Here is a 23,158-nt window from a genome sequence, read left to right on the forward strand (position 1 = left end):
ATAATTGGAATGTAACAGTAGGGGCTACAGATGTATTTGTGAATGAGATCCCAAAATTCCCAGATATGTATTTGTAGAGGAAAACTTAAGGGTCTTTCTTTCAAATACTTTGGAGAACAAAATTTAAAATTGCTCAATAGTTGAGGTCAGGGCTGGGCAAATGAGTGGAAGGTGACACAGGGATTTTATTTCCCATATCAAAAGTACTTAAAGAGAAAAGGTCTTTTGAGAAAGTGGTATAAAAAAAGTCACATCAAAACGTCATGCCATGCACAAGTAGAGTAGCCAGGAAATTTTTCACTGTTTTGGAAAGATTTCATAGTGTGTGATTTCCTTGTACATATTATCTGAATGTATGGAACAGCTGTCTTCAGCCTTGCTTACAAAACTCACAGAAGGAAAGAATAAATAGATATAATGGGAACTTTCACATGTCCATCCTGCAAGTGTAATAATTCCTAAATTGGCAGTGTTTTTCCATTTAGGCCTCTGAAGGGAAACTAATCGAGGAGAGACTTGGCACAGAGTTGATAAAGTTTTGTGTGGTCAAATAGTCAGCTACTCTGGCATACTTCGTAACAACTGCACAGCCATCAATTTAAGCTATTAACTTCTATTTACTGTCCTTTATCAAGCCAAAAGAGTGGTGTTTAGGGGATAAAATTGGTGTTTAAGGGGTTATTAAAATACCTTAGGTTCCATTACTAATTTAAATGTACATAATAGAAATATGTTACAAGAAAAAAATAGGTGTTTTAATATTACAAAACTGCCTTTTACTAGAAAAAAGATCTTTTGAACAGAAATAACAAGGAAACACTTCATTCCATAGAGTGTAATGAACTGTAAAGGCGAATTTCCAGTGACAAACTTATAAAACTTAATTTGACAGCTGTAATTTCTAATAATTTAGACTTCTCTGAATTTTGACAAAGTGGATGATTATGATCCTTTCTGATAGTAAAATGAAACATGGGTTCTAGCAAAGTTGTCAACATATCAGAAGGTAAATTTAATATTTCCCAATCTGCAAATTTCACAATGTACTTTGTAAAATATTATGATATTTGTACATGTGATGATGATTGCATATTCTGTTTTCCACAGTCAGTAACTTTGTTCTGTTAATCATATTCAGACTGTGATTAGAAAACCTAAACTGTGGGCATTAATAAATTGATTGCGAATTAGATTCCTAAGCACTGTTTGAAGTTCTGGATTTTTTTCTGTACTGTGAATGCCAGATGCATAGCTGCCAAAAATAAACATGCTTGGCAACTCCTAAAGAGATTTTAAATCATCTTCTGTTGTTCTCATTCGATGGTAAAAGTTCTTTGGAATACTATCAAGTTTAAGGGGAAAATCACCATTATTGCTGCTCAATAATTTTAATATATTTTTAAAATAGTATGAAACAAGATATGTAAGATTACTTAGCTGTCTATCTTTGATTTTTCTATAGTACCCATCACTGTAATATCAGAGCACTGAAGTGTTAAGCTAGATCTGCATATTAGGGTGACATTTTGTCTTTCCAAAAGGTATTTAAAGGTATTTAAATTGGGACATCTGGTCACCCTACTGCATATTGATGTTAATAGTGGGCTTAATCAAGGATTCTGCTCTTCACCCTTTCCACGTTTTAGGAAGCAGTGTTAGGTTTCTATTTGAGGAAGCAGTGTTAGGTTTCTATTTTGTTAATGCACTTTGGTTATGCTGGTAAAGATTTTACTGAAAATTAATATTGCATTATTTGTTCCTGTTGTAATCTTCATCCTCACTGGTTCCTTCTGCAGCCCTGGTTTGACATTCCTTGCTGTTTTATGTCTAACTTTGATTGAAAGTTCATCAAGTCAAGGATTTGTCTTAATTTTTTCCCCCTCCAGCGGGCCATGTGTACCTGTGTGACCATACTTTGCCATGAAATTTAAGAAAAGGAATTGTATTTTGTACATGCAGAAAGGCTTTATGCTCTTTCTGCAGCTGCAGTTAACTAACAAAGAACTGTGCAGTTTCACACACACAGATGTTTTTTGCATGATAAAACATGATTTTGCTGTTTTATCATGCAAAAAAAGCACAGGAATTTTAACTCCCCTAAAATACTGGGAAGAAAAAATCAAAAAGGACAAAATCCCCACCTACTCATAATGGTACAGACTCAAGCTGTGACCATCTTTCTTGGATTTACTCTCTCTGGATCTGAATCAGGCTGAGGGATGATCTAAGGACTATTTTTTTCTTCTTCAGTGAGATAATCCAGTCATTTGTAGGTGTTGGGTGAAATCCTGGCCCTATTGAAGTTAACAGCCAAACTCCCAGTGACTTCAGTGGAGCCATGATTTCACCCGTGGTTCCTATCTACATATACTTAAACATGAGTGTGATCTGCTGCATGAAAGTTATTCTTTCTAGCCTCATATGTTGGCAAGGGATGTGCGTACTGACAGATTTCTACCCTGTTTTTCAAAAAAGATAAAATTAGTAGATGGGGAAAATATTTTCAATCTTCAGTCTAGTTAGGAAATGTTAGTGCTTCCATCCAAGAGACGTGGCTTTGATTCCCAGCCTCTTTATCTCCAGACTGGAAGTAGGCATGCAGTCCCAGGACAGTGGAGGCTGGAAATTTGCTGCAATCCTGGGAATGTGATCCTTTCTGACAGAGATTGTTGTTGACTAGTTATAAAGTAAATCCTTTCCAGTCCTCCTTGCTGAAAAAAATGTGGTTATGACACAGGCCCCAATCCAGCAATCACTTATTCATGTGCTTAACTTTACTAAGTGATTTAGTCAATAGTAGCACATGCTTAAGGTTAAGTATGTATGTTCATGAATGTTTGCAAGATCAGGGCCATAGACCCTTAACAGTAAGTATATAGAGGAGAGGAAAATGGGGGATCCCAGAAACTCCTGAAGTAAAGTGGAGATCTGCTTGGGGAAAAGTGCAATTTGAAACTGTGTTGGTATAATTTTCTTATTTTGCAAAACAAATGCTGTCTCATGAAATAATGCATCAAAAGCTATAATTTGTTAGTGAATCTTTATAATACAAGTATATCACATTAACAAGAAAAACTTCTACTTTGATATTACAAGCAGCACTAGAGATAAAACTATGCATTCCCAAATAAGGAGAAACTACATTGTTTTTAAAAGACCTTCCAAGATAGATTGGAATGTAGTGTTTAATTGTGTAAACGTAAAAGAATTACTTTGTTCTTTTTATTGGGTAATTATTTTATAATAAAGCCTTTGAAAATAAATAAATCCTCACCATACAAGGATTATAAAGAGTACTTGGTATTATCACATTAACTGCAGTGAGAGTAAAGTCTAGTTCAGCATTTGGTTTCCTCCCTGCTTTTGTCAGTGTCTTCTTTCTATGTACTCTCCTGGTTTTGCTGTTTTTTCTAAATTGCTTCCTCTTTAAAGTAGAACACTTTCTGTCATTCGTGTAAGAAGAGTAAACTTTTGTAATATATCTATCAGAGCACTGTATAACAAACTAAGTGACTTACTTTTAAAAATATCCACGGATATGCTACGACTGATGTTAATTGTTTTGCTTTTCTGTAATAATTTTGAGATTAGAGATCTTTTCTTGTTTTTCATAAGCCAAACATTTGTTCTGTTTCTGTTTCCTTTTGCTGTTGTTGTTGATCTAATAGGTGTCCTAGGAAGAACTACTTGACTTGCATGACTACAGTTGTTGAGTACAGTTGTTGAGTATTTTTCATAGTTCTTCTGTCTCCATTCTTTGGGGAGAAAAGGACATTTCTCTTTACCAATATTTCATATATTTAATAAAACTTAAAATAAATACTGATTCTTTGTTTCTCTGCAACACATTTAGTGGGCTTTACAGGCACATAATTTGAAAAGAAAGTTTAGATTTTATTATCTTTACACCACCTTTCAACGTTTAATTTTCATTGAGTAGAAATGCCTATATTTGAACAATATTAGAATTAGACTTTATAGGTTGGATTTTCATAAGCTGTCAGTGTTGGCCTAACTGCTTTCACTGAAATCTATGGGAGCTTTTGAAATCCTGAGTGCTTTTAAAAATCCTACCCCACATTCTGATTTTGGTAGAGCATCTTGGCATACTCATAATTCCCAAGCATCATGCTGTAATCTTGTAATCACCACTCTCTGTCTTGCTGCAAGAATACATCTGGAGTCCATGACTTCAACACCTCATTTTTTTTTACCTTGATTTTTTTTCTCTTTTTCATATAGTTCTTTATGGTGTTGTCCCAGTTGTTGTTCAGATGCTCACTTAAATGTTTAGTTCACTTAGGACATTTAAAATGGTAATCTGAGTGTGTATTGTCACCTAGCAGGGTATTTTTTTTCTAGGTAAAGATGCAACTTTTGCAGTTCTGCTTTTAGCTATGGCACTTGGAGCTGCGGTTTTTTCAGATCTTGATAGCTAAGCAGAATCAGGCTTAGCCAGTGATGTTAGTGCCAAGGAAAACTTAAGGCGCTTATGGGTGATATGGGTGCTTTTGTGCTAATGTTTCATCGTGTGCATAGCTTTGCTCATGTGAATAGCCTTAAAACATTAAGTAAAGGTATACATATGTAATTGTGTGCATTCTTCCCTCCTAGTTGGTTTTGAACCAGTGCCACTCTGTGCTTCTGGAGATTCTGTGTTTCATTTGAGATGTAACTTACAGGTACTGAGAACTTGTGACTTCATCTGCTTCTCTAAATAGTTTCAGTTGTGTTGCTATTTTATTTTGAAACAGCTGCTACTTTCCACCTCAAAGCATGCTGTATTTCATTGGATGGATGAAGTGGATATTGAATAATTTATAAAATACTTTGAGATCCTTCAGGGTAAACTGCACATATAAATGTATGATAAAATCCTACATTTTCAAAAGTAACTAATGATTGTCAATACGAAATTTCAGGTACCAAAATTGTGACTCACTTTTGAAACTTTAGACCATAATGTATTAGGATAGTAACATATAAAATTGCTGTGAAGTTAAGCAGATACTAATACACATTTCTATAGCATATTTCCTTAGAGAATCTCAGGTGAGTTGATAGTATATTTTCTTTCATTTTGAGGCTGGAATACAGCGTAGTGATTATTAATGGATTATCTGTACTGGACTCCAAATGTATCAAATTTCCAATTAATTTTAAAATAGAAAAGAAGAGGTAACAATTTTGATTGTCTTTCCAAAAGGTATTTAAAATCCTTTGATGTATCAGATTGACAAATTACAGGAATTGACCATATCCCATTTGACTTCTTTCCAGGTAGAAAGTAATTAGGAGATGATATCCCCCAGGGAATTAATATATATATCCTGAAAACTGGAATGTAATTTCTGTTAATTGTGTTGAAGCCTTTGATCAACCTAATATATTCTATTTAGAGTGATTAAGTCGGAATTATGATGGGGGAAAGTGTGAATACTTATTCATGTTTGTGTGTTGTTGGCGTTCTGTACATGATCAGAGGATGACGGCATATTTAAATTTCTGTTTGATTAAATTTTACTTCAATTTTAAATAAATTTCTCTTGACCAAATATAGCTACTGTAGATTAAGATTGATGTCTCAAGTGCAAGATTATACCTTTACCAGCCGGATCTATCAGAAGAAGATAGGCTGTGAGGGAAAGCTCCCCTTTAAAAATGCACACACTAAATAGTGACAAAGGAAATAATGAAAGGTACTAGTCAAGCTGATTATTTGTATTCTCACAAGTTTGTTCCAGTACAAAAGACCAAAGCTAAGTTTCTAGTAGTGGCCACCAGGATGCACTCTCTGTTTTCTAACTGAAGATAGTACACAATATAGAATTTTTTTTAAATGCCGTTTACAGATTATTTTGGAAAAACTCCTTTGAGGAAGGTTAAGGAATGTATCTTCTGGTTTAAAGATTTACTACACAGGTATTAACTGAATATACCAAATAAAACAAACAAGAATTAAAGTATATATAGTGTGTGCTGCATAATTGCTGTCCTTACTACAAAAAATATATTTTCCTTTGTCCTGTCTTCTCCTTGCTTTATTAGTGAGAACAGTGATTTAGATATTTTCCAGTTACTATTGGGTAGATTGTGACTTGGACTACAAGCCCATATGTGAGGGAACAGGGGCTGGGGCTGGGGGAGTAAGAACCCCTTACAACTTCATGTAGGCTCTCTGGACCACGGGTCTAAGTATGCAGTAGGAAGTGGATATTCTGTATCTGATATTCCCCCATGCACACTGGAGGAGGAGAGTGGGAAGAGGTGGAGCCTTTGCTCCATCATCAATTCACCAGCCAGTATAGCAGAGCTAGTGTTGGGGGTGTAGCCAGCAGCCAATTATAACCTTCCCTAGAGGCCTAATTTGTTCCTTGTGCTGCGCCTGTGGTGGCACAGCTACATGCCACCCCATACACAGGGCTTGTGCCAAAGCCAGAAATCTAACTCTATATAAACAGACTATATGACTCTAAATCATTGCTGCCTGCTGTATTCTCCAGAGCCTATGATCAGACCCTTTAAATGTGGTTCAAGAGCTAAATGTAAAATTGCATATTTACTGTTTAGTAATAGCATGTGGCACTTTACAAAGCACCGTCTCTAAGCACTTCACAGACTGTAATTGTTTTGCATCGACTCTGACACATTTTTCAGATGGAGAAACTGAAGTACAGTGGTGGTAAGGTATCCCAATAATTCACTTACAGAGCTAAGTGAAAAGAACCTGTGAGATCTGTCTACCAAATTTGGCTCTAGTTATTAGAAATCATTCCCACTTGCCACAGTACACTTGTCCATACAACAGTCTCATTAAAATATTATAGGGCAAAAATAGACATTGGAAGTTATATTATGCAGCAGCCCGGCTTTTTAAATGATATCGTGGTTGCTCAGTGTTGACTGTGTTCTCTCTCTCAACTGGTTAACTGATCTAGATAGAACAGTGGTAGAAATTACTTTTAAGATGCCTTCATGTGCTACAATCATTACAATATATTCCTCTTCCACTTGAAACTAGAAATTAGGAAATAAGACTCTCAAAAACAAGCTATGATCAAAGATGATGGCAGAGGCAGACTTCTCTTAAGAATACTCTGTGCTTTGGTGTACCCCCTGGTGAGTTATAACATGTTTATAATTGGGTTTTTGAACTCTTCGGCAGATCTTCCCACTCACCAACAGCTTAAAGATGATGTGAATGTTAACTTTATTTCTGGAACTTTTGTTTGAATAAAAATGCTGAGTATGTGGAGGAGCAGGAGAGATTCAGTGGCGTTCTCTTTGATCAAAGTCTTGGAAACTCATATCTTGATCCCAGCAGAGGAAAGGCATTAAGAGTGTATTACTTTTTTGGTTTTGGTATAGGCCAGGAATAGTCTTAGGATGGCTCACCAGTGTCAGAACACTGTTTTTGAAGTTGGAAAAATACAGAATTTTTTCTCCCCTGATGTTGCAACTGTAATCCCAGCCACATGGAAGTTTCTCCTTTAATGAAAAAGTGGGTTTGGAGTTGGAAGGACAATTTGGTGTTCCAGGTGTGACATGCAGGTTTAAAATATTGTCTAGATTTCTTGGGTTGGTTTTGTTTTGGGAAGGTTGATCTGGTCTAACTCTCCGAATTTAGGACATGTAACTTTTCTGCAATGCAATTTGAAATGTAGGTAATAAATTATTTAAATTTGAGGTTAGAGAATCTAAATGTCTGGTTGCCCTATTAACATACCTGCAAGAGCAGAGCGAGGGAACCCAAAGTTACTGGATATTTGTGAGTTCGTGTTAGTGATTACGAGCTTTGAAATTAATTTAAAAAAATTTTAAATGTAAGAATTCCGGTATTTGATTTAATGGTTTTTTTCAGCTCTTTTGAAGGTCTGTTAATGAGTGTGATTTGCAATGTTTTAATAGCTAACTGGTTTTGAAAAACAAAAATTCTTAGTGCAATATGTGGCTATAGATGACAGTTGTGTGCAATACAGATTAGTGCTTTTATTAGGAAGATGATAGATTGTGTGCTTTAATGCAGTATTCCTTATATTGGTCAATTTTTGTCCTTTTAATTTTGTTCTTTTTGTACAGAAACATGCGTTTAGATAGTACTTTTCTTTATCTGTTCCTCTAGGCCTTTGATGGCTCGCATTTATAATCCGTTCATTGTGTTGACTTAATGGTGGAAATGTAATATGTTGTAAAATGAGGTGCATCCATTTAATCTAATCTTTAAATCTTTGTCATATTTTACTGGAAAATAAATAACAGCTGAGCAAATTTTGTGTCTAATTTTATAAATGTGTTGATAATCAGTAGCTTTATAGTATATAAATATTTGGCAAAATGATAGGCACAATATACCTTTTGTAAAAGCAAGTTTTAAAAAATTAGGAAATTAAGAACCACTTATCTCAACAGCAAGTTTGTCTTATTATGTAAGTGGGGACTGAGGCATATAAGCAGGGCGATATGGGAGTGGGGCGGAAATGTGGGCAGTGGCTGTGTTTGCCAGACCTGCTTTTGGAAAAAATAGCAAATTTCAGTCTCCAGTATTGATCTGCACTTCCGAAAGCACCAAGTTCAGTTGGCTCTGATCCTTGACTACTCTGAGTGATCCCATTCATTTCAATGAGACTGCTCATGGTAGTAAACTTAAGGTTGTGCATATTTGCAAGATTGGGGCCTTAGATTTTAAAGCTAAACTAAATGAACAAATAATGAATATAAAATATAAGTGAGAGGCTATATCTCTTCACTGTTTATCTCCTAAATCCTGCAAAAAGCAGCGCTCAATGATCACTTCCAATTTTCTCACTAGCTCAGCTCTTCAATGTCTTTGCCATTATCTGGTTTGTTATTCAGTATCATTGTTGGGACACTGAGTAAAATGCATATCCACTATCAGAGTGACTACTGACTTCATTCCCTAGTAGAAGTGGTATCTTCAACAAAGATTAAAAGGTACAACTTTTTCTCCCCTAGTAAAGCTACAGAAGAATAACGGCTAAGTAACTGAAAGTAATTCACTTTTTTTCATGACCGAGGTACTTCCTTTTTGCAAATATTGCCTGAGGTCCATTCTATGATATTTATACTCATGTTTGGTAAAGTTTCAGGGACCCATGAAGATGATGTTCTATGGATAGCCATGGCAGGCACTCATCAAGTCTGGGCGCTCATGTTGGAATGCGGAAAACTCCCAAAAGGAAGGTACGCCACTATAATGATAGATATTAGAAACAGCTATTTAGCTATTGATGAACAAGAGCCTTAAAACTTCAAGGAGACTTATCCTCTTGGAAAACACTTATAAATATATATAATTAAATGTTGTTTTACTTTGCATTATGCTAAATCATTTAGGTATTAATTATAAACCAAGGTGAAATACAAGTTAAAATAAAAGCAGTTCAAATACCGTTATTTTGGTAACTTATATTTACCAAACAGAAACTATATAAGAATTCTATCTGAACTATTTCAGATTTGTCTTTGAAACTGGGTACTTGTTTTTTCTTTAGTGATTTAAAGAAAGGAACCTGCCTTCGATTTGCTGGGAGTGGGAATGAAGAGAACCGAAACAATGCATACCCCCATAAGGCAGCCTTTGCCCAGCCTTCAGGTCTTTCTCTGGCTTCTGAAGAACCCTGGAACTGTATTTTTGTAGCAGACAGTGAGAGCAGCACCGTGCGAACAATCTCACTGAAAGATGGAGCAGTGAAACATCTTGTAGGAGGAGAGAGAGATCCATTGGTAATAGACTAACACACAACTTCAATCTTCCCTGCACCACCCTACCAATATTCCTCAAGCCTGATATGGAGGAACCACTTTTAGGGACAAGAGGGTAGTTCTGTCTCCAGGCTCTTTCATTTCTTAATTTCACTGTTTAGTGTGCCAGCACAAGTTTTGTAATGCAGATTGTTAGTCAACAAGAACTGGACTGACCAACTCATTCACAAAATCCACTGAATAACCATGCGTGGCAGTGACTTTTGATTGCTATTGAAATGGGCTGGATTCACATTGGTGGCCTAGAATGCAAAGGCTCCACATCCATATCCAGTCCCCTAAGTACTCCATTTCCCATGAGTGCATTTTTTTAAAAATAGCCAGTTAATTTCCATTTAATTACAGTGATTTGCACTGTCTACTGCCTTATGTCAACATTGCATAACCAACTAATTGTACAAATTTAATTAATGCACTCTTTTAGAATTTGTTTGCCTTTGGTGATGTTGATGAAGCAGGAATAAATGCAAAGCTGCAGCACCCCCTTGGAGTAACTTGGGACAAGAAAAGGAAACTGCTTTATGTAGCAGATTCCTATAATCATAAGGTAAGTCGGTATAATATATAATGCAAAACCGTATTTATGTAACTCATTTCACCACCACCAGAGTCAGATAGCATCAGAAAAGCATGTCTCTATGGTTCAGTAACATAAAATTGTATTTTGTATACCTAAGGAAGTAAATTACATACTTTTTTTTTTTTTTTCTTGTTTTTGATCTTGGACTTTTATCTGGTCACCTGGTTTACTGTGTGTCTAGACATGTGTACTGACGGGCAGATACACTGGCCGGGAAAGGTAAAATAAAGCTCCAAACAACAGTTCAGTCCGAGGCCCTTTCCTCAGGGCTGGTTTTATTAACACAAAAAGGTGCAAAACAAGAGCAGAGCAATTCAGAATGCTTGGTCACAGCCACCAGAGGTCTTTTTAGCTTTGAGCAATTTGGAAAGGGGATGTGCCCTCATCCATATAGCCTCCCATATCTCTGAGAGATAGAAGGGGTTGGTGGTTACTCTCATTGGCTCATTCATGGGCTAGTCATGAGGTGAGATAAAGATTTTGATGTGTAGATGTTTTATATCCCTATTTCTGTGAGTGTTGTAATTCTGCATTGATTAGATTATTTACTCAACTAAAACAAATTATTTACCCTGGCCAAGTCTACACAACTCTGTGTTTGGTTAGGGTTGTGATTCTCCACCCTCCCCCAAACTTTTCTATACTGGCAAAATCCTGGTGTAGACACAGTTTTACTGGCATAAAAGCGCTTTTGTCTGTATAGCTTATTTTGCTCAGGGAATCATTATAAACTGTATTGTCGAGAGCACTTTTTTATGATATAACCTGTGTCTATACGATGGTTTGCCAGCATAGCTATACCAACAAACCTCTTCTACTATAGACTAACCCTAAATCTCTTTCAAGAAGGGTTAGACTCTATGAATAGAGGGTGAAATCCTGGTCTTAGTGAAGTCAGTGGATGTTTTGCTATTGACTTCACTAGGGCAAGGATTTCATCCAGTGTATAAACTGCCTTAATGTTTAGATTTCAAGTGATTGAATGCTTCTTAGAAGATTTTGAAGCTATAGTATTTGATACATAAAACAAAGGAATTGTCTTTGGTAGAAGGCTTAGATTTTTTTTAACTGCTACATTGGATTATATTTTGGAAAAAGTTTTCATTAAATTATCCAATTCTCATTAAAAATTCTTATTACATTAGAAATTTATTTTTTCACATACAAGAGCAGAAAACTTTTATCAAAAAATCTTCCTCTATGGTTATAATTTTTAATAATTACATTGTTTTGCATAAAAGAAGAGTTGAGAGGTAATATCTTTTATTGGACCAACGTCTGTTGGTGAGAGAGACCAGCTTTCAAGCTTACACACCAACAGACGTTGGTCCAATGAGAGATGTTACCTCACCCACCTTGTCTCTCTAATATCCTGGTACCAACACGGCTACAACAACACTGCATACAATTGTTTAGCATGAACAGTTGTACCCTTAAATAAAAAAATGACAATTTAAGAGTAGCAAAATGTTACTCAAGTTAGCAAAAAATGCTGAATCCAGTAATTATTTTCTTTATGTGCTTTTAATCCTGAGTTTGCTTAAAGCATGTTAAGGTTATTTATTCTTAGTATTTCATAATAAAATAATCCTGGATAGTAATAAATTATTCCCGAAATTATATGGGGTTTTTGTTTTTTTCACTTATGCTGAAGAGTTAAGTACCTAATGTTACTCAATAATTCTCTAATTTGCAGTGGTAGATATTTAAGTAAAAGACTCTTTTCTTAAAAAAATAGAAAAGTAAATATTTGGTGTGTATTTTTCTTCAGTACTTTAAAACAAAATTTAATTTATTTGTTCTTTTAAAAACTGTTCAAGAGCCAGGAGCAAAGCAATTTGGCAGGCTTGGTTTTTATACGTTATGGGAAACATGCCATTCAGCAACATACAGATGTAGATACCACATTGATAGATGTCTTAGAAATACCTAAACGATGAGAGAGAGCACTGAATGAAGACCAAAAGAAGGGAAGTCGTCCAGCAGGGAAGTATGAGAGGTTAACAGAAGAAAGAAGCAGTTGGGACATGTATTAAAAACAATATAAATACCCACCAGATTTTGAATTATGAGGCAGTAATTCCATCCTTGGATTCTGGTGATTACATAACCCACTCAAACATCTCTCTTGTAGTTTACATTGCCGACCCATGAACTAGAACTGTAGCCCTGTACTCTACTTCATAGCTGACTGTTTTCTTGTTTTCTACATTTAGGACATATATTTAGTTCACTCAAGACTAATTTCTTTGAATTCTGGCATAAATCTTTCAGTAATAAATAGCTAAAATCATGCTTTAGGAAGGGAAACAACTAGTTCCCCAGGCTCCTATTGACAAGCTGAAAGTTTGAAGGGACTTGACAACCCTGTGATTAAATAAGCTCAGTCAATCTTTCTCCCTTCCCCTATTTTACATAGAATTAGATAAAATGCCTTTTAACCAGTGAGTTCTGGTACCCAGCTCATAAATTTTCAAGAAAGTGACTTTTTAATTTCCAATTGTGATAATGAAACTACAGATGATTGTTTGAAGTGATACATGTTTGTATAATTTTTATTATCCTACATCTTAATTATCTGCGAGACTGAAATTGTATTTACTGCTTATTTTGCTGTTAAATAGATTATTCTATGATTCCATTATTTTAATGTTTTTTAAATATTTACTGAGGGTCTATTTAAAATTACGCAATATGATTAAGTCAGTGCTGTAAATTAAAAAATAAAAATAACAACAAAAATTAAATACCGAACGTTATGAATTACAGATGTAGTATTAGCATTAATTGTTTTTTAGTCATGGCTTTCAATCCCTTCCCTTCTGCTTTCTTTTATTTTTCATGTTGCTAAGAACTAGGACTGTCAAGCAATTAAACAAATTAATCGCAATTAATCTAATCGCACTGTTAAAGAATAATAGAATACCATTTATTTAAATATTTTTGGATGTTTTCTACATTTTCAAATATATTGATTTCAGTTACCACACAGAATACAAGGTGTACAGTTTTCACTTTATATTATTTTTATTACAAATATTTGCACAGTAAAAAACAAAAGAAATAGTATTCTTCAGTTCACCTAATACAAGTACAGTAGTGCAGTCTCTTTATCATGAAAGTTGAACTTACAAATGTAGAATTATATTAAAAAAAAAACTACACTCAAAAATAAAATAATGTAAAACTTTAGAGCCTACAAGTCCACTCAGTCCTACTTCTTGTTCAGCCAATCACTCTGACAAACAAGTTTGTTTACATTTGCAGGAGATAATGCTGCCTGCTTCTTGTTTACAATGTCACCTGGAAGTGACAACAGGTGTTCGCATGGCACTGTTGTAGCTGGCGTCCAAGATATTTACATGCCAGATGCGCTAAAGATTCATATGTCCCTTCATGCTTCAACCACCCTTCCAGAGGACATGCGCCCATGCCGATGACTGGTTCTGCTCAATAACAATCTGATGCACATTCATTTTCATCATCTGAGTCAGATGTCACCAGCAGAAGGTTGATTTTATTTTTTGGTGGTTCAGTTCTGTAGTTTTCGCATCAAAGTGTTACTCTTTTAAGACTTCTGAAGGCATGCTCCACACCTCATCCCTCTCAGATTTTGGAAGGCACTTCAGATTCTTAAACCTTGGGTCAAGTGCTGTAGCTATCTTTAGAAATTTCACATTGGTACCTTCTTTGCGTTTTGTCAAATCTGCAGTGAAAGTGTTCTTAAAATGAACAACTTGGGCTGGGTCGTCATCTGAGATTGCTATAACATGAAATATATGGCAGAATGCGGGTAAAACAGAGCAGAAGACATACAATTCTCCCCCAAGGAGTTCAGTCACAAATGTAATTAACACTTTTCTTTTTTTAAATGCATCATCAGCATGGAACCATGTCCTCTGGAATGGTGGCCAAAGCATGAAGGGCCATACGAATGTTTAGCATATCTGGCACGTAAATACCTTGTAGTGCAGACTACAAAAATGCCATGCAAACACCTGTTCTCACTTTCAGGTGACATTGTAAATAAGAAGCGGGCATCATTATGTCCTGTAAATGTAAACAAACTTGTTTGTCTTAGTGATTGGCTGAACAAGAAGTAGGAATGAGTGGACTTGTAGGCTCTAAAGTTTTACATTGTTTTGTTTTTTGAATTCAGTTATGTAACAAAAAAAAATCTGCATTTGTAAGTTGCACTTTCACAATAAAGAGATTGCACTTCAGTACTAGTATGAGGTGAATTGAAAAATACTATTTCTTTATCATTTTTACAGTGCAAATATTTGTAATAAAAATAATATAAAGTTAGCACTGTACACTTTGTATACTGTGTTGTAATTTCAATCAATATATTTGAAAATGTAGAAAAACATCCAAATGTATTTAATAAATTTCAATTGGTATTCTATTGTTTAACAGGTTGATTAAAAGTGTGATTGAACGATTAATTTTTAATCGCGATTAATTTTTTTGAGTTAATCGCGTGAGTTAACGGCAATTAATCGATAGCCCTACTAAGAACCCATTCATACTAGACTGGGAACAGAGTTAAAGAACTATATTTAATTTTAGTTTAAGATGCATTTCAGTTAAACCAATTATTAAAACAGTTTGGGTGGCTGAATTATGTTACAGTTAAGGTTTTTTGGTTTTTTGTTGGGTTATTTTTGTTTTTTAAACTGTATTTGACCTACAAATTCTTTAATTCACTTCACAGGAATAACAGGGGGTCCTTCTTTTTTTCTTAATCTAATTTATTTTAAATTAAAACAAAATATATGAAAATAAAACAAATGGTGTGTTTGTATAGTTCCTACCACAGCTCCTGATTAGGGCCTTTGACTGCTCCCATAATATTTAAAAAAAAAAAGTTTTTTAAATCGCATCCTACATTTGTCACACAAACATTCAATTGCTTTGCCATTCAAACCGAAGCATGTCACTTGTTCTTCATTTCTTGCTGCAGAAAAACTAATACAATGGGAAGGAAGAGTCAGTTTTTTTATTATTCAGTTTTTTCAGATTGTTACTATTGTTTAATATTTATATTACATTAGCACGCAGAAGCCCTATTGTGCTATATAAGTGTGTGTGTGTGTGTGTGTATAGATAGATTAGATTTTTCAGGACTAGGACCGTATCTATATCTATCTAACAGCCCAAGTCCCCAATCCTGTAAAGTCTTAGCATGTTTTTAACCTCTCAGTAATCCTATTGAACTTAAAACTTGCATGATGTAAAGCTTAAGCATGTGTATAAAACTTTGCAGGATTGGGGCCTAAGAAGCAAGTGGCGTTTGAAAAAGGCACAGGGTGAGGGAATAAAACCAAAGATATCAAATTTTCATATACATTTGCAACTTTTAATAATAAATACAATGTGTATGAACAATCCCCATCTGCATGTAAACTAATTATTAAAACAGTTTTTAGTATTGTGTATGCTCAAGACTCACAAGGTATGTTTAGAATCAGAGTGACTTTTTACAGTGGAGGTATGTGTAGGTTCATGATAATTGATTAGAGATCCATTTAATAATTATTAATAAACTTCCTAGAATTCCTGTGCTTGCACAGATACTTACAAATTGATACTGTAGTTAAATTAGCAAGATATGAGTTGGGTTACTTTTAGTGTTGGTTAGGTTGCATGTTCTAGAAAAAGTGTGATTAACTTATTTACTATTTATATGTCTGCATATATATTTCTAGCTTTATTTTCAGGAAAAGGGAAATTGGCCAATAATTTCAAAACTGACTAATGAATTTGGGTGCCTCAGTTTTTAGGTATCCAACCTGAGACACCTAAAAGTATCTTAGTTTTTAAAGTGCTAAGCTTCCACCCTCAGAAAGTCTATCTTTTTTATGGGATGTCAAGTTGGGCACTCAATAATTAAGGTACCCAAAATTGCTGGTGTCTCCTGAAAACACTAGCCAGAAGATTTTGTTATAATTCTGACAACTTTTCAAAGTTTTCATTTTGTTTTCCTTAGATTAAGTTTGTAGATCCCAAAATGAAGAATTGTGCTACACTGGCAGGTACAGGAGAAGCAAGTAATGTTGTTGGTTCCAGCCTTACGCAGACGACTTTCAATGAACCAGGAGGATTATGTGTTGAAGAGAATGGCCGTCTGCTTTATATTGCTGACACAAATAATCATCAAATTAAAGTGCTGGACTTAGAAACAAAAATTATTTCTATGGCAAGTAAAACTTACTAAAGCTTTTTGACACAAGATTTTGTAAATTACTACTATAGGTTTTTCTTACTATATCAGCTCACAGTGATTTTGGGTGGTATAAAATAGCATAGTTGATGAATTTATTCAGTGTAGTAAATGTATACCCGTAATATTTGTGATAATCTGACAAACAGAAAAGCTGTCTACTTTAAGGATATCCTGTTAGGCTTAAAATAAATATTCCATCTCTGCTAGGAGTTTGGGAAGGACACTTGTGCATAGAGAAAGAAATTGATAAACTTGCATGAAAGAGTTAGAATACAGAAACTTCAGCCCTCAAGAAATAGTCTCTGTTGGCCCAATCCTGCAAGATGATGATCATCTAATCAACAATCACATTAATACGGAATTAATATGAGTTAAGATTGCTCAGCAGCTTGCCAGATCAAGTCCCAGAAGAAAGGGCTGGTGAGACCCTCTTGGTGGTATTGTTACATGTACAGTTGCCAGTGTCTGTAGTTCTGCAGTTATCTTTCTGACTTCTAATGAAGGCAAAAGGCATATGGAACAGTAGGAATGCAAAACACAGCACGACAAAGTTCACTTGCAACAAAGACCTTGGGAATGGTAGCATGCTGTTTTTATTTCATGTGTCCATCAGTGGGGAAGCAAATAGCTCACCACTCTCTCTTATAAACACATGTATTGCTCATAAATATGTGTTTGTCTTATTAAATTGGATTTTTTCCAAATCCAGTACTGCTACAATGTTTACCACTGAAAGCTATTTTTTTAATGGCCTTTAATCTTGCATGAGCAAATACAGAATTTTGTGTGCTCCTGATTTCTTCACAAATAAGTGGTCAAGTTAAGGCCCCTTTCAAAACTGGATTCCACCTTGTTTGCTTATTACAAATAAGGCAAAACAGATGTGAATGAATTTCTGTCTGTTGATGGCATCATATATAGCTGAGTAACTATTGCCATGTAGGTACACTGACACAAAGGCTAAACTCTCTTCCTCAGAACTGTGAAGTGTATTTGGTAACATCTACATTTTTAATGTGTTTAATATTTAAATACCAACTGTGCAGTGCTTCCTGTATGACAGTGGTTCTCAATCAGGGGATACGTCAGCTCATCTAGATCAGTGTTTCTCAACCTGGGGTTGCATTCCCCTACAGGGTCATGGGATGGGTTTTGGGGGGTCACAGGTGCAGGGCCAGCATTAGGGAGTGGCAAGCAGGGCAGTTGCCAAAGACCCCACACCATAGGGGCTCCCACAAAGCCAAGTTACTTCCTTCAGCCCCATTGCCTGGGGCTTGGACTTCAGAGAAGGCTTATAAGTGAAAAACTGGCTCAATTATCACACTGAAATGCAAGTACAATATTTACATTCCAATTGATTTATTTTATAATCATATGGTAAAAATGAGAAAATAAGCAATGTTTCAGTAATAGTGTGCTGTGACACTTTTGTATTTTTATGTCTCATTTTGTAAGCAAGTAATTTTTAAGTGAGCTGAAACTTGGGGGTACGCAAGGCAAATCAGACTCCTGAAAGGGGTATAGTAATCTGGAAAGATTGTAAACCACTGCGATATGAGATAATCATGTCCTGGACTGCATAATCTGCACAGTCAACGACCAAGAATTTTATTATCTCAGGGTAGTTATTACCAAGTTAACAGAAAGCACTCTTGGGTTATTATTAAACTGATATCTGTAATGAAATTATTCAAATTTGAAATGAGAGAAGACAAAAAAATCACAAAAAACTAGATGGGGGTGTTAATATTGCTTTAAGGTAAATTCTTTGGATTTTTTAAAAAAATAAAATTTCTCTTGGCATTTCCCCTTCCCTCTCCTATCAGCGCAGAATTTCTGTATGCTGGCTAAGGGGGTTCCAGTTCTATACAGTAAATATATTGAAATGTATAAATCTTAATTTCAGTACAAATTCCTTGTTCACACACCAGCTGTGGATTTTGGTGCTATGAATTCATAATTGCAAGATGCTCTGTAGTCTTATACCATAAAGCAGGCTTTCAAATAGAAATACTTGTTAATATTTCTTTTGATTTCTTTGACAGCTGCCTATCCTGCGCACTGAAATATTTGATGTTGCAGATCATCCATTTATCCAAAACAATAAGCTGGCAAACATCCCCAAGCTGCCTAAATCTGCACCGAACATCCAACTTCCTTCATTGACTGTAACCCCTGGCCAGACCCTTCAGTTTTTATTAAGGTTAAGCCTTCCTGCAAATACGAAGCTGACTGAAGAGGCACCCAGTTCCTGGTTTCTCACAGCAGAAGGTAAAGTGACTGCATTTTTAGAAAGACTGCATATATTGCAGCTTTGGAAAGTTCTACTAGCTCACTCCTCCAGAGTGAATAATGTATTTGATGGACAAATAAAATATCAAGTTTTGTTTATTATCAACAATCAGAGCTCAGCCCCTTTATGTTCTTTAGATGGTTGCCCTCCCGTCGTCTTCTGGGGATGGGCTGCTCCACCCTCATCATCTGTCTTTTGGGAGGCTGATAGCTAGATCTACTAAGAATTTTTAGCAGGAAAGCTGATGTATACCATTGAAGGAAGTCACATTTTATCCTGAGTGAGAACTTAAAAATAAGTTAAGCCAAAATTTGAACCTGATTCACCATTCTACATACACACACACATACAGAGCAAGGCAAAAACACAGTTAAAATTTTGGTGTTATTCATGCACTGGAAACAAGGTGAACTGGATTCTGTTCCTGGCTCTTCTACTGACTTTCTGTGTAATCTCTCTGTGCCTCAGTTGCCTATCTGTAAAATGGGACGGATAATAATACTTCCTTGCTTCACAACAGTGCTGTGAATGTAAGCTCACTGTCTCCTAGGTGCTCAGTTATTATATTTATATTCCATTTTATAAGCACCATAGAAGAGTGTATTAAAATGTTTTATGTACATCCATGATGTGTAGTGCAATACAGTTGTTCATGCTAAGGCCTGGCTCAGATACTAGTAGTTTCCTACATGTATGCCTTTTTCTACTAAATACGGTACATTTTCCATCTCACTGTCATTTCTAATGTATCTGAAAAGTATTGCTAAAGGAAAATTATGTACCCATTAGCCTGAAAGTTTGAAAAATTAAGAAGCTCATCTCACCCGGAATTAACTTAAATATACATCTGAAAATGGGTGGATGTTTTTATTACAGGCACAATACAAAGAAAACTAAAAAGTATATCCTCCAAAACATATGTAAAGTATCCCTTGATATCATTTCTGTCTCTTTGCCAGTTGTTAGTATGTTCGACTTTTATTCATAACAAAGGCCATATGTTGGACTAATCTAAGAATGGCACAAATGCTCCTCATTGATTGATTTTGCTGGGCACAGCTTGCAGTGGCAGCTGAAACAAAAGAATCTCCACAATTAACTGGGAAACTGGTGTGTGAGCATCTTAAGGAAGAAGCAACTAGTAGTGTCTTCTTATCTAATGTTACATCCTTCAGGTGAATACCAGCTAGCATTTTCCATCAGAAGAACTGTCATGTTATGCCCTAATTGAGAGTGCCAAGTCTATGCCTAGATATGTGTTTCTCTCTCTCTCTTTGCGTTCCTTTAATAACACATGCTTCTCCCTATATCTTCTAGAATTTTGGAAACTAATGCACATATGCCTTCTTAGTGCTGGGTCTTTGCTCTTTTTTCATTCCCCACCCTTAACATATCCCATCTCTAGGATTCTTTTGAGTGTTGAATTTAGAAATTACACAAGTACTTTAACGGTAGAAAAAAAATGTGGGTTTAAAAAGTTCTACTCGAAGCCTTAAACCTCTACCATCCCCCTTCATAAAAATCACCCATTGTTACCATACCCAAACTAGGGTTACTATGGGCCTAAATTAAACTGTCACCATAGACTATTGTACTCAGAAAACATTGCTCTGTACTTAAATGAACGCCATACTGCCATTCTCGAAAAGTGAGTTCATGATCATTGTGCACTTAACCAGGAACATTTTTTTCTCCTAGATGTTTTAAAAAATAGCACAACTACCCACTGGTAATCTCCAGATGTCTAGAGAATAAGCGATGCCCTCAGAAAAAGCTGTAGTCTACATATAATTAGGTGAACTCCTCACCCTTTGTGCCAGAAAAGTATATTGAAAGGCCTACCAGTCTGTTCTTCCCAAGCATCACTAAACAGAAAAAGGGAAATTTTAAAAAAGTTAACAATGTAATTGTTTAATCTTATTTTTCCATTTCTGAGGCCAGATTTTCAAAGGTCCAGATTACATTTGTTCCTGCAGTGGATTGCACGTACAAAATCTAAAGACAATTTTTGGCCCTTTAAATTGTCTTCACTCATCTGCAATACTAAATTGGACAGTGTTTAATTTTTTGAACTAAGGGGACTGATATATTTTTAGTAGATGTTACAGAGCTGTATTCATATTCCATATAGTTTGAGGGTTAGTAAAAATGTAGAATGTAAGCAGTCATTTTAAACTCATAAATCAAACAGGTTTTGTTTTGAAGTTGTAGTTATTTTATGAAAAATGCCAAAAGAATACTTCATCCATCTCACTTATGGCAAGACGTAAGTTGGAGCAGCAAGTTAGCCATATTCTCATTTTGCATGTCTATATTGTTATATACTCTTAAATATTTAAACACACAGGAATTTCAGGTCTCAGCCAGCCTAAACATTAACTTCCAGTAAACCATTTATAAAGCCAACACTTTTATTTGAAAATGTTTCATAGGAAAAGTTTTATGTACTTTAGGGGCATTCAGTCATCTTATCTTGAGTATTAGGTCTCTGATATATGTGCACAGCTTCCTGTTAACTTAACGGGGAAATTTGAATATCAGCTTACAAAGCATATTGCAGATTCTTTGCGCATTCCTAAGACAGTCAGGTGCACCCATATGTTTCAATCCAAGCTTTATACAATAAAAAGTATTTGTGAATTCATTTTCAATTTTCTAGCAGAATGGGAGAATCCAGGGAAGTTTCCACTACTGTTGCATGTAAGAAAATATGATATGTTGTCCTAAAGCTAAAATCATGCACAAATTGATGCCTTGTGAGATTTAACTTTGTGTATAAAAGGCAGTGACAGCAATGCTTTTCTTTTCCAGGTAATGAGTGGCTACTTCAGGGACAGAATCCATCTGGAGAAATTGAGGACATTTCCCATCAACCTCTCATCTCCTTGCAGTTACCCAGTAGCTGCCTGTCATCTGAAGCTGTACTGTCTGTCAAAGTGTGCCTCTATTACTGTAGCAAAGACAGCAGTGCCTGTATGATGAAAGGAATCTCATTCAGTCAGCTTTTACAGATAGCTGATACAAACCAAGGTAGCACAGCTCAAGTAGAGCTGACATATGCATTTTAACCAAACCAAAAACCCAACAGATTCACACTCTAGTTTTACTTTCTAACGTTTTTACGGGCGAAAAAATATTAGTAGATTTTTTTTTCCTCGTCTTCCAGTAGCATATGAAGAGTTCTAAAGCATAATATGCTTTGTAAGATGAAGCAGAAATGCCTTGTGCTGAATTAAGAAAAATTGTAACGATATCTTGGTCCCTTTATTTCTTTTTGTTGTTGTGTGAGCAATAACATCCTTAAACTTTGTCTGTTGACTATTATGAATAGATTGGGCCTAAGCAATTTTAAGCAGTGAGCAACAATTTTAAGAGTCCATTTTTGAAGGACCAGTATTACATTGTGATATTACTGATATTCTTTTGCACTGCATACTGTAGCAACATCAAAATCATTTGGGGAAGAACAACTGCAACTTTCCTTTTTTTTACGCCCTCTGTTTTTAATAGAATGTTAAAAACTTGATTTTTGTTTCTGCAGGTCATAAAAGAATTATTTTTCTTATTTTACGATGAAAGCATTTAAAACACATTTAATATATTTTGAAAACACAGGGCTGTTTGTTTTTGTGCAAATCAAGTCTGTTTCTTAAAACTAGATATTTATGCCTTATTTGAAGAGCACAACTGTGTGGAAAAACTTATGGGAAATGAACTGTTTGAGGTCATATAGAAATGTTACATAACGATGTCAAGCCACGAATGTGCCTATATAAAATTAGCATGCAGGAGTTTTTCTAATTAGTGTTTCCATTTGTATTTTAGAGAGTAGAGTGTAAGTAATATTTGTGACTCTAACTTGCAACCATTAAATGTCAACTATTTCTGTCAAATGAATGGTTTTCCTTTCATGTTTTTGCAACTCCTCTGTGAATAGTATAAGATTCCTAATTCTGCAAATACTTGTGCTCCTGGGTAACTTTATACACTTAGGGCCTGATCCAAAGGTCTTTGAAGTCAATGGGAGTCTTTCCGTTGATTTCAGTGGGCTTTGAATCAGAACATTGTGTTCAGTAGGGCAACTTATATGGTAATTAACTCGTGCGTGTGTTTGGAGGATCTCGGCCTTCATTAGCAATCAGTACTAGTCTTCTCTTCCAACAATGATACTATAATACAAAATTCTGTTTGCTTCAAGCAAGTTTTTTCAGGCGAGTAAATATCCTTCGTTTCTTCACTATCAATTATCATGGTAAATGGCATAATTAGATTT

The 23,158-nt window shown here is 35.3% G+C and overlaps 1 protein-coding gene across 1 annotated transcript in view; it reads left to right on the top strand.

The window, feature by feature from the left end:
* Window positions 1-22,767, top strand: part of NHLRC2 (NHL repeat containing 2) — a 61,157-nt gene extending 38,390 nt beyond the window's left edge. The window contains exons 6-11 of the mRNA XM_065407531.1: window positions 9,102-9,201; window positions 9,513-9,744; window positions 10,208-10,330; window positions 16,356-16,565; window positions 18,638-18,863; window positions 21,697-22,767. Of these exons, the coding sequence (XP_065263603.1) occupies window positions 9,102-9,201; window positions 9,513-9,744; window positions 10,208-10,330; window positions 16,356-16,565; window positions 18,638-18,863; window positions 21,697-21,953 (1,148 nt within the window). The 3' untranslated portion in view covers window positions 21,954-22,767. The remainder of the gene's footprint in view (window positions 1-9,101; window positions 9,202-9,512; window positions 9,745-10,207; window positions 10,331-16,355; window positions 16,566-18,637; window positions 18,864-21,696) is intronic.
* The last annotated feature ends 391 nt before the right edge of the window (window positions 22,768-23,158 follow it).

This window comes from Emys orbicularis, chromosome 7 (assembly GCF_028017835.1).
Source record: "Emys orbicularis isolate rEmyOrb1 chromosome 7, rEmyOrb1.hap1, whole genome shotgun sequence".
Classification (NCBI taxonomy): domain Eukaryota; kingdom Metazoa; phylum Chordata; order Testudines; family Emydidae; genus Emys; species Emys orbicularis.